At 34.9% G+C, this 15,463-nt stretch overlaps 1 protein-coding gene across 1 annotated transcript in view; it reads right to left on the reverse strand.

Annotated features, from left to right (window-relative positions):
- Positions 1-13,398, reverse strand: part of ARHGAP20 (Rho GTPase activating protein 20) — a 47,562-nt gene extending 34,164 nt beyond the window's left edge. Inside the window, exons 1-4 of the mRNA XM_032167331.2 lie at positions 13,255-13,398; positions 5,923-5,964; positions 4,934-5,018; positions 1,716-1,793 (exon numbers count right to left, since the gene is read on the reverse strand). Of these exons, the coding sequence (XP_032023222.1) occupies positions 1,716-1,793; positions 4,934-5,018; positions 5,923-5,964; positions 13,255-13,358 (309 nt within the window). The 5' untranslated portion in view covers positions 13,359-13,398. The remainder of the gene's footprint in view (positions 1-1,715; positions 1,794-4,933; positions 5,019-5,922; positions 5,965-13,254) is intronic.
- Between the last annotated feature and the right edge of the window lie 2,065 nt (positions 13,399-15,463).

The raw sequence follows: 15,463 nt of genomic DNA on the forward strand, positions 1-15,463 counted from the left end.
AAACAATAAAATTGTTCACTAGCAGAATTATAATCCAGCAACATTATAAATCCCACTTGAAAGAAATGATACTAAATTATACAGATTTTACTGAATCCTCTAGGAGGGATAAAACAGAAATGTTTTAAATGAAGTTAGAACAGGTAAGCCTGTTGGCAATATTTGATATCCTTGCCTTTAGCTTCTGAGAAAAAATCATGGCCCTGCCCTTATAATACCATAAAAACCATTCCACCCCCCATACTCAGTTCATCTGTTACTTCCTCCCTGTCCCATCCCTCCTAGTCAAAAAATTTATTGTAAATAGGAAGGCCAATCTAATAAAAATCCTTTCTTTTTATATAGTGTCTGAAAACACTGTAATAATAATCCCTTAAAACTGGTATAACCAAATAGTCTCAATTCCTAATTAAATTAACAGTTTTTTTTGGTCTGAGATTAATAATTTTATCCAAAGGAAAAGCATAGATAAGAGAATGAATCATGTCAGTACTTCCTCTACATACCTCTAAAACTATCTACTTTCTTCCAAAGTATACTCATATAGCTTAGAAATTAATGGAGGTGCCTACTTTACCCAGTGCATATATTTAAAATGTAATCAAATTTATATTACTAAATTTAACTAATTATCAGATTATCCCAAATTCTGGTTGTCCTGAGTTCTAAAGGGCTTAACTATAGTACTGCATATAAGCAAATCTAAACACAATTAATAATACTATGGCATGTCTTAAATATGTGTCATGAATTGCTCTGGAAACAGTGCTCCTTGAATGATGTAACGTGACACCTATTTAAGACATGCCATAGTATTCCACAGTATTATTAATTGTATTTAGATTTGCTTATATACAGTGTACTTTCATATTTACAGAGAATCTCACTCAAGGAATAGTGTTTTTAAGTGCTTCCTTTAGTTATCATCCTTTTGAAAGTCATTCCCTTTAATGAAAGTACTCATTGTGTGGTGTTTATACAACTGGTAGCAAGGTGATGAGGACAGTCTTCCAGTTCTCTTTCCTCTACCTCATCCTAAAATGTTCTAATCTTCTCCACTCCTAAAATTCTCAAAAATTCACCTCTAACACAGAAAACAGAAAGGTACAAAGCTAAAAGTAAAACAGGGAAGAATGTGCCGTGCACACTAAAGCTCTCCAAATCCATGATCTAATTCAAAGCTTGTCTTTTTATTTACCAATTTATCAGAGGTATTAGCCATATCATCCTTAGGACTTATAGCCAGCCAATATGGTTTTATGTAAAAATTCTACTATAGAGCAAATTCTTCAGAATTCATCATCCTAAGACTGATTGAGTCTTGGGATAATAACAGGATAATTACATAGGGGAAAAGTCAAATTGTGACCAGTAGCAAGGGGAGAAGGAGGATGAAACTGTATTAAGAACTTTATACCAAAAAATTTTTTGTACATATATATATATATATATATGGCATATATAATAAAATACATATTGTCACTTTAAAATTATAGTCCAATCTTAAAATTTTCAGTTCACACAGATTTTAAAATAGGAGAACAGCACCACCCATATATTAATCATATTAAAGCTTTACCATTCTTATTTTCTATATTTTGGGGAGTAAAATATGACTTTGGTATCTCTAATAATCAGCTGTCTTATGATGGAAGGAAAATACATAAATAATCAAAGTTTATTTTTAATTAAGAATGTCTAGCAGAATAACTTACAGTTATCCCTAGCATTGGTAATGACATGTTGATAACTTCATTCGCTGTATCTGAATTCATTACTGTTATAGTTTTAGACTGTAGAAAAAAATTAAGAAATATAGCTATAAAATAATGAATTTTAAAACAGGTTAACAAATAATCATTGTCAAATGACTATCGAAAGGCAAATCTTGATTTCAAATGTGGAGAGAGTAAAGCATAAGATTTAGGTAGAACACAAACCTTTGATTATAATTTGCTTTCATTCCCTTATAAATTATGCCCTCTAATAAAACATTTCTCTTAAAGGATGCATGGCTTACAGAATATAAAAGCTTAAGCAAATAAGAAAGACTAAATATATTTCAGAGAGAGTACATGGACCCAGCTCCCAATTAAAAAAATAAATCAGTGAGGTTGGCTCTCTGTCTTATTTCCATAATTGTATTTCCATAAGGCAATAGGTAATTAAAAAAAAGACAAGAGCTGAATCTCTTTCTATTTCTTCCTTAGTAGTGTTTTCACAATACAGGGTTTTATTTCTTTGCATGGCATAAAGTCAGGTTAGGTAAAATCAGGAGAATAACTGGTTACAACAGACATTTAAAGCTTAGAATTTTAAAAAGTCACTATTGAGAACTTTCCATGTGTCACAAACTGTGGCCACTAAGATTTTAATTGTTGAAATCTTTGGAGGACATAAAACCAATGAGCCTAGAAGAACTGAAAATTTTAGGAAGCTCAATTCTATTATCAATTCTGCCAATGAATAGAGTATCTGTAATCGCTCTGTGCTAAACTATATTGAACACTTTTACTTAAAAATAGACAATTTGCAGCAAACAGTAAAAGAGTTAACAAGCTCATGCCTGTGATCCTAGCATGGGAGGCCGAGGTGGGCGGATCACGAGGTCAGGAGATTGAGACCATCCTGGCTAACACGGTGAAACCCCGTCTCTACTAAAAAAAAAAAAAATACAAAAAAAAAAATTAGCTGAGCGTGGTGGTGGGCGCCTGTAGTCCCAGCTACTCAGGAGGCTGAGGCAGGAGAATGGTGTGAACCCGGGAGGTGGAGCTTGCAGTGAGCCGAGATTGTGCCACTGCACTCCAGCCTGGGTGACAGAGAGAGACTCCATCTCAAAAAAAAAAAGAGTTAACAAGATTCTGAGATATCTATAGAGATTGCTGAATTCCAAAATACATTATTTAAATATAAAACAATGTTATGTCATAAAAAAAAAAACTTGCTACATACATAGGTTTTTACACATGAGAATTATAAGATTAAATCAGCAATTAGGGCTGTGTCCCTGATAGAGAAGGATTAAATGGCACAAAAAAGTAGCATAAATACAAAAATGATATAAAAATAAAGGTAAATGAAATCTGATAATTCATTATTTATCCTTCCATTAATAGAATTTCTTCTCTATGAGTGAATTATTTCATATGACAAATTGCCTCTAAAAATTAATTGAATTTTAATTTAAAAAAGCATTTTAAATGCACAATTTCAAACTGTGTTCCTGGTAGCCCCCAGGATTGTGCAAAATTGTCTCAGAGTGAAACAGGGAGTCTTTGGAGCGCTCAACCAGTGTCTGTCTTCTACCAGAGTGTCATAGGTATAAGACATACTGGGCTTGAAATTGAGAGGTAATTTTAAAAAGGCTTCTGATTTTTAAGAAGTCTAAGTTTTTTCCATTTAATTTAAAGAAACTCTCCCATGAAGTCTTGTAATGTGAAGAATCTATCCTCCCAATAACCTGGTTTCTAAGATAATAGTTTTTCTTAATACTAGCCACATATGTTCAAAACATAATTACAGAAAGTATATTTTTTTCCTACATGCCTTTCCAGTATATAAAACAAATGAATTTCAGCAGGTAGAACTCTTTGGCTAGTAAATAACAGACAAACTGAAAATGTGGCAATTTTGTTCCATATTAGCATAATTTACTGACAAGGTGTGTATAACTAGAGGGCAAAGACAAAGAATGCTTCCCACACATGCACTCCTATTTGGGGGAATTGCTCTGGAGGCAGGGCTCCCTGAATGAGAGTCTTGTTATGAAAGCTACTTTAGAGAGCAAAGGACAGAGTACGTCACATCATCCTTGACTTAACCAGGGTACTAGTGATAAAAACAGAGCACCCAACCTGACCACATCTCTTATCTTCTCTTCCAAAATGACAGTGGGACATCAGTCCTTTCTCAAGTACACACTTTCCATATACTGAAAAGAAAGTGTTAAAAAAAATTAAGGGATTTTCCAGGAAACCCTGAATGTAACCAACTGCCACAACTGAATCAAAGCAGACAGAAAAAAACAGGGTTTTTGTTTTGTTTTGTCTTACATTGCTACAGGAGATCTCTGTAGTCTCATACTATAAAAATTTGAGTATTTCCCTCAAGCAGTGACATCTGGCATTCAGGAGTTGGTCAGAACATTTGCATAACTTTTGCTTTTGGCCAAAACATAACTATTTTGCACTACATATTTTTCCACACACAAATAAACTATTCTGTGTGAGCTAGAGCTGCTGTGAAGTATGACAGTTGATAGTATAAAATATTCATTAGTTTTCATATTTTTCATAATTGATAACATTTATCTCTTGTACTATGATTTCAGTCATCAAATTATACATAATAGCTGGGGTTAAAGACTTAATATTTATTTGACCAATATGATAAACACTGTGAAGTAGTACAATGCTGATCCCTTAAAAACGTCACCTCTCCTAGATCATCTTCTTATTAACCTAAGGGATTCAATCCCTAAAAACTTAAAGAATGAAGAACTTTTCAAAACCACTTTCTGCTTAAGAAGTGACAAGTTGGGAAAAAATTGCTTAATAATAATAGGAAATACTCTTTGTGGAAACAGCTTTACTACAAGCCTCTGCAGCTGCTATTGAAAAGATTCAGAGAAACATTCATGCCAGAGGGAGGAAAGAGGCACGTCACAAGCAATGTTCTTTCCAAGCGTAAATGTTTACTACTGTAGTTCATATGAATTTCTCTTGCTTCATTTTCTCTAGGGTTCATTTTTCATATATATGAAGACATACATATAACCAGGAAAATGCATTTTCCCCCTATGGTATTTCTAAATGCCTACCTTCCATAGCACATACACAGTCTGCCTGCCTGCCTGCCTGTCTCTCTTCTTATCCATAGTGTTCTGTCTTATGCAGGGACTTGGAATTTAATTTTCTGGCTTAGAAACACTTACATAGGCACAATTCCCAATGTCCTTGGCGAAGATTTTGAGGGGAATGCTCTTCGGGTAGTCCTTTTCTTTCTCTAGATTGATGTATCTAATCAAATGCAACAACAACCCAAAACAACACTGAGTCAGATGGAATTCGCTAATGGCTTATTTAAAAAATCAACCTATTTTGCTAATATTTCCAATATACTTATATGCTATTTTTTAAAAAGATGAGAAGACTCAGCAAAGTCAGATTACATTATGGGTTGGAAGAGAATAAAAAAATTTCAGGACATTAGGCATGGGCACAAAAAAATAGGACAGGAATGTCAAGTGAGGTTTGAGAGAAGCACAATCAGGTTAGGGCACCTCTGGGTAATGTCTGTCTTCTTTGGACAGGTCCAGCACCTTACTGGTAAGTATAGGAACATATATAATAAATATTTTAGAAGGTCAAACCAAAGCAATGGCCTTGTACTTCTCATTTAACTCCCCAGTAGGGTGTAAATCTTGGTTATCCTATTGTGTGGAGAGGGAGAGAGGACAGGAGGGAGGGAAGGACTGTAAGTCTAACGCATGAGCCTAAGTCAATCATTTTAGTCTGCATGCTCAATGGTAGGGATAATAACTACCATTATTTTTGAGGTGCTTAGCAGAAAACCCTGCATTTATGGAAACTTAATACATACTTTGAGGAAACTGTTAGCTCCAATTGGTAGGCTGGAGACAATGGAAAGAGAGAGGAGATTATTGACTAACTTCTGTCTAAAATGATTTAACTAGACCTCAATGTTCTCTTTCCTAGAAAGTTAAGAAATACATATAATGAGAGAACATTATCTGTAGCAAGTAAGTAGCTAGTGTACGACATAAACAGCAGCTTATTTAGAGGACAAATGAACAATTTCTACTAAGGAGAAGGGGAATAATTTGGGGCACATCTCTGCAGAAAAGGTCTTAATTCGTTTATTAAAGGTTAAAGATTAAAAATATGAATACTGAAAAAATACCTCTGAAGGAGAGAGAGCCATTTGTCCTTTTGTTCTGGAGAACTGCAATCAAAGAAAATGGAAGAGAAAAATTAAACCACATAAAATACAAATGCTAACAGATTTAGGATTGTCAATCCAGATGAAAATATCAACAGCCTGTTGTTACTAATACAGTTGTACACATAAGCTGCAACCTTGGTATAATTGTGTTCTAGAGAACTCTGCAGTGGAAATATCCCTTTGGAAAAACTACAGTCAAATGTAGTTGTATTAAATCCTTTTGGATGGATCTAAGACAAGCTCTCTTTTCTACTTTACTGCTTTTTTACAAGTGGTATTATATCAGCGTGAGAGAGTTCCTATAGTGGAAAGAGTACTTGATTTGGAATCTAACACTTGATTTCAAAATTATATGCAAGCTAGACAATCATGGGCAAGTCACTTAACCTCTAAGCCTCAGTTTCTACATCTATGAAACTGGGTTAGTATTTCTGTAGCTCAAACGGCCATACAAATAGAAAGTATGCTTAATAATGAGAACACAGAAATTAAGAGAAATTTGGCATGTGGATGGAAATCTCTTTGCCCAGAAACCAGTTTGTTGTTAGGAAAAGAAACATTAAAAAAAAAATACATACAGCAAGATTATGATTTAGTAAATTAGTTCACTGAAAACTTATTCTTAATAACTATAACCTTCTAAGATCAATCCATTTGCAACTAAATTAGCATTAATTTTTATGCTGATTTCACTATTACATTTAATTCTTCAGATTAAAAATAATTTAAAGTTTATTCCTATGTGGCCTTGTCACTAACAAGCTTTTAAAATCATATTTCTCTCTCATATTTTTAAAGATGGGGTCTTGCTCTGTTGCCCAGGCTGGAGTATAGAGGCATGATCATGGCTCACTGTAGCCTTGAACTCCTGGGGCCCAAGTGATCATGCTGGCTCAGCCTTCTGAGTAGTTGGGGCTACAGATGCATGCCACAAGGCCTGGCTAATTTTCTAATCTTTTTAGTGATGTTGGAAATCCTAGTTATTTTATTATTTCCAAAAATACATTTATTCACTAACTTTGTTGTTTAGCAATTTTCTTCATAAGCAATCTCCCAGGATTGGTCATCAGAAAGTGTATCACACATTTTTGTTGTTTTTTTTTTTACCATTGAGCATACATTTTCCATCTTTTACAATTCCTTACTATCTTTTGATGTATTCTCTTTTCTAAAATAGATTTTCTAGGTTCACTTATGTCAAATCTTGGATTTATTTAGCAAAAATCTGTTGAGAAACAGATAAGAGGTTTGCTTCAGACCTGCTTTTTTCAAAGCAGTTAAAGAAAATTGCCCCTTTAAGACTCTTAGTATTTTTTTTAACTTTTAACTGAAATAAAAGATACATGGAGAAAACTGCACAAAGCTTACATGTACAGCTTGAAGAATTTTAACAAACTGAACACACTCACATAAACCAGCACCCAGATCATGAAACAGAAAATCACCTTGGAAGGTCCCTTATGTTCTTTTCCAGGCAGTAGTTTCCACTATCCTGACTTCCAGTAGCACAGAACAGTTTTGCATGTTTGAGTACTTTATATAAATGTAACCATAAAGTATATACTATTTTGTGTCTGGCTTCAACATTATGTTTATAAGATTTAATTATATTACTACATGTAGTTTTAGATAATTCATTCTCTTTTTTTTCTTTTTTTCTTTTTTTTTTTTTTGAGACGGGAGTTTCACTTTTTTTTGCCCAGGATGAAGTGCAATGGCACAATCTCGGTTCACCGCAACCTCCGCCTCCTGGGTTCAGGCAATTCTCCTGCCTCAGCCTCCCAAGTAGCTGGGATTACAGGCATGTGCCACCACGCCTGGCTAATTTTGTAGTTTTTAGTAGAGACAGGGTTTCTCCATGTTGGCCAGGCTGGTCTCGAACTCCCAACCTCAGGTGATCCACCTGCCTCAGCCTCCCAAAGTGCTGGGATTATAAGCATGAGCCACTGTGCCTGGCCAATTCATTCTCATTGCTGTGTTCCCTTGTTTGTTTGAATATATAGCATATATTACTTCAAAATATAAATTATGAAGTGTGTCAGGTTAATGTATGGAGATTGATTTGTGTAATCTTCTTGTATATTTCCCTTTCCCCCCTGCTCTATACCTGAATCCAGGACTCCCTCTCTTTAGTGATTCTTAATCTCAGGCATTTTTACAGGACTAAAAATAGAAGTACTTCAAAGTCAATGACTATCTCTGTGTTTTATAAATACTTAAACCCATTAAAAAGACGTAAGATCCAGGACAGGAGAAAGCAGTGTATCTTGGAAAATAAAATAAAAAGGGCATGGCAGATTAGAAGATTCTCTCAAATTATGGAGGAGATAGAGGCCTGTCATCACTGAGAGTGAGCCGGGAACCATATGTCACTCAGTTAAGGTGCCCTAAGGAAACAGAAAGAACCCAGAGGAAATGGTTTTAAGAAGTCATTAGGGAGGCTGAGTCCTAGGCACCAAAGTTTTTATATTGGCAAAGATACCTTCCACCCACCCCCTGCCCGCCCTTATGGCAAAGAAGCAGAACATCTCTGGATATACAGGGACAACTCTGGGCATAGGAAAAAATGTCAACAGTGACCACAATAGACTAAAGTCAGAAGCCCTTTATCTGTTTTGGAGGCATCTTAGAAGTCTCCTGTATTCTAGTTCTACCTTACAAAAACAGCAGTTCCAGTAAAGAAGAAAATCTGATTTCCTACCAGCCTGGCAAAATGGGGGTTTAAGATGAGTTTCAATTTGATTTATAGATAAACATACATACCTGAGTTTGTAGTCTAAGATTCACAGTAGGTACTTAAGTTAAAATATTATTTTCTGATTCTTATAGATAGACCATTGTCAGATTCAAGTACTTCCTGTGTCTTTTGACTAATTTTCCCATTCTATCATACCATTATTTGTGAAATCAAGGTGCAGCACCTATTTTTCTGGTGAATCAGAGTATATGTAGTGATAGCATATATGTAGTGTTAGAGTATATGTAGTGATAGAGATGAAACTCCTTTTGGGCTTTTTTGAGATGTGACTACCCTGTCTTCCAAAGTAAAGCATGAAAAGCTCACATTGATTGTCTGCTTTTTCCTCAATTTGACTCAACTGGGAGGTTTTCAAAGATTCTGGCAATTGTCAGTCTTAGATTTCAATGCTATTAGTTTTTACTTTTTATTTTTATTTTCTTGAGACCGAGTCTTGCTCAGGCTAGAGATATTGCCCAGGTTGGAGTGTAGTAGTGCAATCACAGCTCACTGCGGTCTTGAATTCCTGGGTTCAAGCAATGCTCCTGCCACATCCTCCCAAGTAGCTAAGACTACAGATGGGTACCACCATGCTCAGCTATTTTAAACATTTTTTTAGAGATGGGGTCTATGTTGCCCAGGTCTATGGCCTCAAGCAATCCTCCACCTCAGCCTCCCAAGTAGCAGGGACTACAGGTGTATGCCACCATGCCTGCATAATATTTTGAATTTTTTGTAGAGACAGAATCTTGCTATATTGACCAGTCTGGTCTCAAAACTCCCCCCCCTCATGTGATACTCTCACCTCAGCCTTTCAAGCAGCTGGGATTACAGGCACCAGTCACTGTGTCTGGCTACATTTACAAAAAATAGTTATTACAGTAACTGGATAGTAGAGACTGCTTCTTTAACCTGCTACCTGACGGAATTTTAAACGGATGATGACCTAGATTTCCCTAACATTTCCAATGATTTCCACTCCTTCCTAAAGATCTGAGCTTCCCTCTTGTATTTCACTTCAGTGTGAAAAACTTGTGTTAACATTTTTTTTGGTAGGACAGTTCTGCTAATAATAAATTATTATAGTTTTTAAAAAAAATCTTCATTCTACCTTCATTTAAAAATAATATTTTTGCTGAATATTGTATTCTAGGTTAAAAGGTTTTTGTTTCAACACTTTAAAAAATATATTCCATTGTCGGCTGGGCGCGGTGGCTCACGTCCATAATCCCATCACTTTGGGAGGCTGAGGCGGGCAGATCACCTGAGGTCAGGAGTTTGAGACCAATCTGGCCAACATGGGGAAACCCTATTTCTACTAAAAATACAAAAAAATTAGCTGGGCATGGTGGTGTGCACCTGTAATCCCAGCTACTCAGGAGGCTGAGGCAGGAGAATCACTTGAACCCGGGAGGCAGAGGTTGCAGTGAGCCGAGATCATGCTATTGCACTACGGCTTGGGCAACAAGAGCAAAACTCCATCTCAAAAAAAAAAAAAAAAAAAAGTTCCACTGTCTTCTAACCTCCATAGCTTCTAATGAAAGGACCATAATAATTCAAATGTCATTTTTCTACTTGTAATACATTGTTTTTATCTGACTGCTTTCAAGATTTTTCTCTTATCTTTGATTTACAGTTGTTTATAACATGACCAGGTATAGTCTTCTTAATAGTCACACTGTCTAGGGTTCAGTGAGCTGTATATTTATGCCTTTTACCAAATTTAGGTAGTTTTTAACCACTATTTCTTCAGCCCCATTTCCTTGCTCCTCTTTCTGTAATTCCGGTGACATGTGTATTATACTTTTTGATATATTCCCACAAGTCCGTGATACATTTTTTCCTTTAAAAAATCTTTGTTTTTTTCCTGTTCCTCAGATTAGACAATTTGTATTGATAAATCTTCAAGTTCACCAATTCCTCTTTCATTTCCATTCTGCAAAGAAGGCCAATCAGAAAATATTTTATTTAAAATATTTTAGTTTTCAGTTCTAGGATTTTCATTTGGCTCTTTTTAGTATTTTCTATTTCTCTGCTGATATTTCCTATCTTTTTATTAATTTAAATTGAATTTTCCTTTTACCTGCCATGCTTACTTATGAAAGCTGTTTTAAAGTTCTTTTCTGGTAATTTAACATATGAATCATCTCAAGATTGGCCTCTATTGATTATCTTTTTCCTTGTTCTTCACACATCAAGATATTTTAGATTGTATTCTGGACATTACAAATGTTTTGTTTTGGAGACTGTATTCTATTATATTTGTGGAACAGTGTTGATATTTTTGTTTTAGCATAAAACTAACTTGATTAGATGAAGCTACAAACTCTATTTCATCTGTGATGAGTTGCAGCTCAGTTCAATTCTTTCAGTCTTAGCTTCAAGATGCTTTGAGTCTATCTTATGCATGTAGGGTTTGGTGATCAGCCAGAGATTTGGGCAGTGTTTATACATAGAATTTGGAGCTTCTCTTCTCTGCTACTTTCCTTTTTGAGATTCTCCCCCTCATCTCACAATAGCTGTGGATGACATAGCTTCTGTCCTCTGGTTCTTCAGCTCAGAAAGATTGTTTTTGCCAGTTTTAGTTGTTCTACACCATGATGTAACTGTACCCTGCCCTCAGGCGAAGGCCTTAAAAACAGGAAACTCACCCAGTACTTGTGCCTACTTCCAAGTTTAAATTTCTCTCCAAAAGACCTCACTCTGCCATATCAGAGGCAGAACTCCTCAACATTTCACTTTTTTTAAAAAATAAATTCAGAAATTTTAGATTTCCATAAAAGTTACAAAGATAATATAGAGATTCCCTACATAGTTCTCATGCTGTTTAAGTTCAGAGGAATCTAAATGTTATTCTTTTACATTATCATGGCCCATTTGTCAAAACTAAGAAACCAATATTAGTACATTACTATCAAACTCTTGGCTTATTTCAGATTTCACCATTTTTTCCATTAATGTCCTTTTTGTTCTAGAAGCTAATCTAGAATACCACATTATAATTATTATATCTCTTTAGTAACTGATCTATGACCATTTCTCAGTCTTTCTCCAATTTTGTTTTTTTGACCTTGAAGATTTTAAGGAGTGCTGGTCAGGTATCCTGCATAATATAGCTCATTGTATATTTGTTGAATGATTTCCTCATGATTAGACTGGAGTTAAAGGTTTCTGGGAGGAAGATCACAAGGTTAATTGTTCTTCTCATCACAATATATCAAGGAGTACATGTTATCTACATGACATCACTGGTGATATTAACCTTGATCATTTGGTTAAAGAACCATAATTTAAATATAATAATACAGGTAAAACTTCTATCCACATTTTCCCCTCTTCTTAAAAAAAAGAAGTTTCATGAAAATTCCTTGATTACAAATGTCATGTAGTCATACCCTCACTTAAAATTACTTCCTTTCACCTGTAACTCCAAGGAGATTAAGCAATAGGAAATGATAATATCTAGAGAAATCTGTCATGGAAAAGAAGATACGCTGAGAATGAAACAAACCCTTTTTTTTTTCCAAATCAGTTCTTAAAATCTTGTGGTGGGCCAAATAGTGCATAATAGCATTTAATGACATGCCTATCTTTTAATAAAAGATTAACATGGTGGAAAATTTAAGTTGTCTGGTTTTATGATGATGTCCTAGGAGTTTTGTGGTGGCAAGAAGAGAAGCAGAATAAAAAGCATCATGTGCATGTGATGGACACTAACTTTAAGTGTAAAACAAATAGTGGAGAAGTTGGGACACAGTTATTCAAAATCACAGGTGTGATTGTTCACTCTGAACTGGACAGTGCCAATTAAGCATGTTCATTAGAAGAGGACAAATATTCTGTACTCATACATTCTCCAACCCCATCCTAGTGTAGGAGTAAGTCTTGGGAAACTCTGACTCCTTAAAATCATACATTTGCTTTTTATTGTCACATCTCTATAGACACCAACTCAAAACCTGCTATACAGTTTGGGCAACCAGTATTTCACGACATTAGTTTTATTTGTATAATAAAACACTATTTAAAAATTCAGGAGTATATACCACTTATTGAAACTTAATTGGACTATACAATTTGCTCCAATGAAAGTCTTTTTCAGTGATTTGAAAAGACTGATAAGACTTGAAAGCTCAATATGTAAAACAAATACTTACATATTAAGGAAGGGAATGTTGAAGAGGGGGTCCTAAAGATGGGACTACTCTATTCCCCTTCCATATTCCTGGAAGTTCCTGTTGTTGTTGTTGTTGTTTTTCACAAAAATAACTTGTCAAACCAAGGTACATGATCCTAAGAGTTCCCAATATTTACCATTAATTTTCACATATTTTAATCAAAAGCCCATTGGGAGATATATATGGCATACAAGTATTTTGGTTGGGTGTATTTGTCAACAGATGAGTTATTGACTTAATACACAATCAGAATAAAATATTTCCCTGTTAAAAATTAGAGGAACAACATTTGATTACTTTTTTTTTTAAATGTTCATCCTAGAAATTATCATAGTAGCTAACCCAGGTAAATAGAGGACAAGCTGTGGTTCTTACCTGAAAGTGGCCACAAAGTTCACTGTGGGCCAGCCCAAAACAAAGGATTTCATGGCATTGGTGTTGCCTTCTCCCACTTCATCTACACAGCTTGCTGTCCACATATCAGTTAATTTAATTTTATTTTTTATCTTAAAGTTATTGTTATATCTAGAAAGATAAAAACCAAACAGAACCTTTTGTTATTTTGTTTCTTAAATTTTATGGGAGCTTCTCTGGAAGGCGTCATCCTCAGCAAACTAACACAGGTACAGAAAACCAAATACTGCATGTTCTCACTCATAAGAGTGAGAGCTGAACATTGAGAACACATGGACACAGAGAGGGGAATAACACACACGAGGGCCTATTGAGGGGTGGGGGATGAGGGGAGGGAACTTAGAGGACGGGTCAATAGGTGCAGCAAACCACCATGGCACACCTATCCCTATGCAACAAACCTGGACATTCTGCACATGTATCCTGTTTTTTTTTTTTTCCTTTTAGAAGAAAAAGAATTTATGGGAGCTTCTGTACTTGTGATAAAAGGACCATTTTCACTAATCATGGGCAAAGTGTCTTATTCATTGTTTTTATCTTCAGTGCCTAGAAGAGTAAACTAAAACAGGGTTGGCTACCTTAGCCCAAGAAGATCTTTGAAACATTGGTGAAACAATTAGTCCTCATGCCTGCATTTACGGCAAGAAATAGCCATAAACTGGCCACCTTATTTTTCTATATGTCGAGAATTGCATTTGGATCAAAAACCTAACTTCAAATGTACTGCTGTTACAAAATGTTAATTGATTTATTATTTATAACTTGCTGATTTCCAAAACAATTTGAGTGGCTGAAAACAGAAAATACACAGGATTTATTAAAATGTTTATAAAATTTTCATTTTAAGAGAGATGCACTAAAAAAACCCTGTAGTTAATTAGAAGAATTTATAATATATTTTCAATGAAGTGGTTACAAGATTTTCTAGACTTTAGAAGCATAGGTTATTTTAAATTTCCTTTCTTAGATTTTGTTCAACCATTTCCCCTTATATTCTGGTTAAAAGTAAAAATCTGCGTCCCCCAAAAAGAACCTAAACCAAACTTAAAAAAAAAAGTAGGGTTGACACAATTAACATTCATCTCTGGGGACCTTGAAGGTGATCTATTTTAATTCAACTGAAATTGCTTTTAGACAATTTCTACCTAATCCCCATAGACTCCTGATATGGAAACCACCATATCTCTTGACCTAATTGTCAGGTTTAACGCTAGCAGGGACCTGAGACTTAAATAGAAGGCACCGAGAAGGATAAAGAGAATGTTCAGGGAAACATGGGCACTTCTTGGCATTCATAACCATTTGTGTAAATACTAAAAGTTAAAATGAAATCAAACGTACCTTATATGGAAGTATCCATAAAAATTCCTCTGATTCATGGAATATTTAAAGCTAAAATTTTTCAGTGGAATTCATAAGATGAAAAAGGATTTTGCAGGAACTGAAGGAGAATCTAGATTCAAAGCCTCATTTATGCTTCCCATAGAATTTAAGTGTAATAGAAAGCACCTTGTGGCATAATGGCTTCTTTCTATATTTCAATATTTTCCACCCTATTGTTATGAATCTTTACATTTTTAAAATAAAACAGAACCAATTACAGTTCAAATCTTACTTATTGATGCGAACTGTTTGGGTAATATAAAACTAAAACTACATATATTTGGAAAAAGTAGGTATCCTTCCATATTTGTTTTCACATATTTTGTATTTTCTGATGCAAGTCTCTATCTTAGTAGATACTGCAGGTATCATGTGGGAACATCCACATCCGTTGACCTGGAAAAAAAGTCATCCCAAAGATCCTTTCCCTAGATCAATAAGGTGCTACATTATCTACCCTGACTTCCAAAACAAGCAACTGTCTAAAAGTATAAACAATGACCCATTCTCCTATAATAAAAATAATGGCCAATATTTATTGAGAACTTACCATATACCATTGTTGTAAATACTTTACACACATTATTTAGTTTGATCCTCAGGAATTTTATAGGTAAGGAAATGGAGTTGTAGAGAGGTTACCCTGCTAAAAGTCACACAGCTTAAGTACCAGAGCTAGAATTTAAACTTGGACAGTGTTGACTCCTGAGCTTATTTATGCTCTTAACCACTAGGCATCTATAAAAAGTCTTGGATATCACTATTCCTGTAAAGCACCTGAAACCTG

This window comes from Hylobates moloch, unplaced genomic scaffold (genome assembly GCF_009828535.3).
Source record: "Hylobates moloch isolate HMO894 unplaced genomic scaffold, HMol_V3 SCAFFOLD_11, whole genome shotgun sequence".
NCBI classification, from domain to species: Eukaryota; Metazoa; Chordata; class Mammalia; order Primates; family Hylobatidae; genus Hylobates; species Hylobates moloch.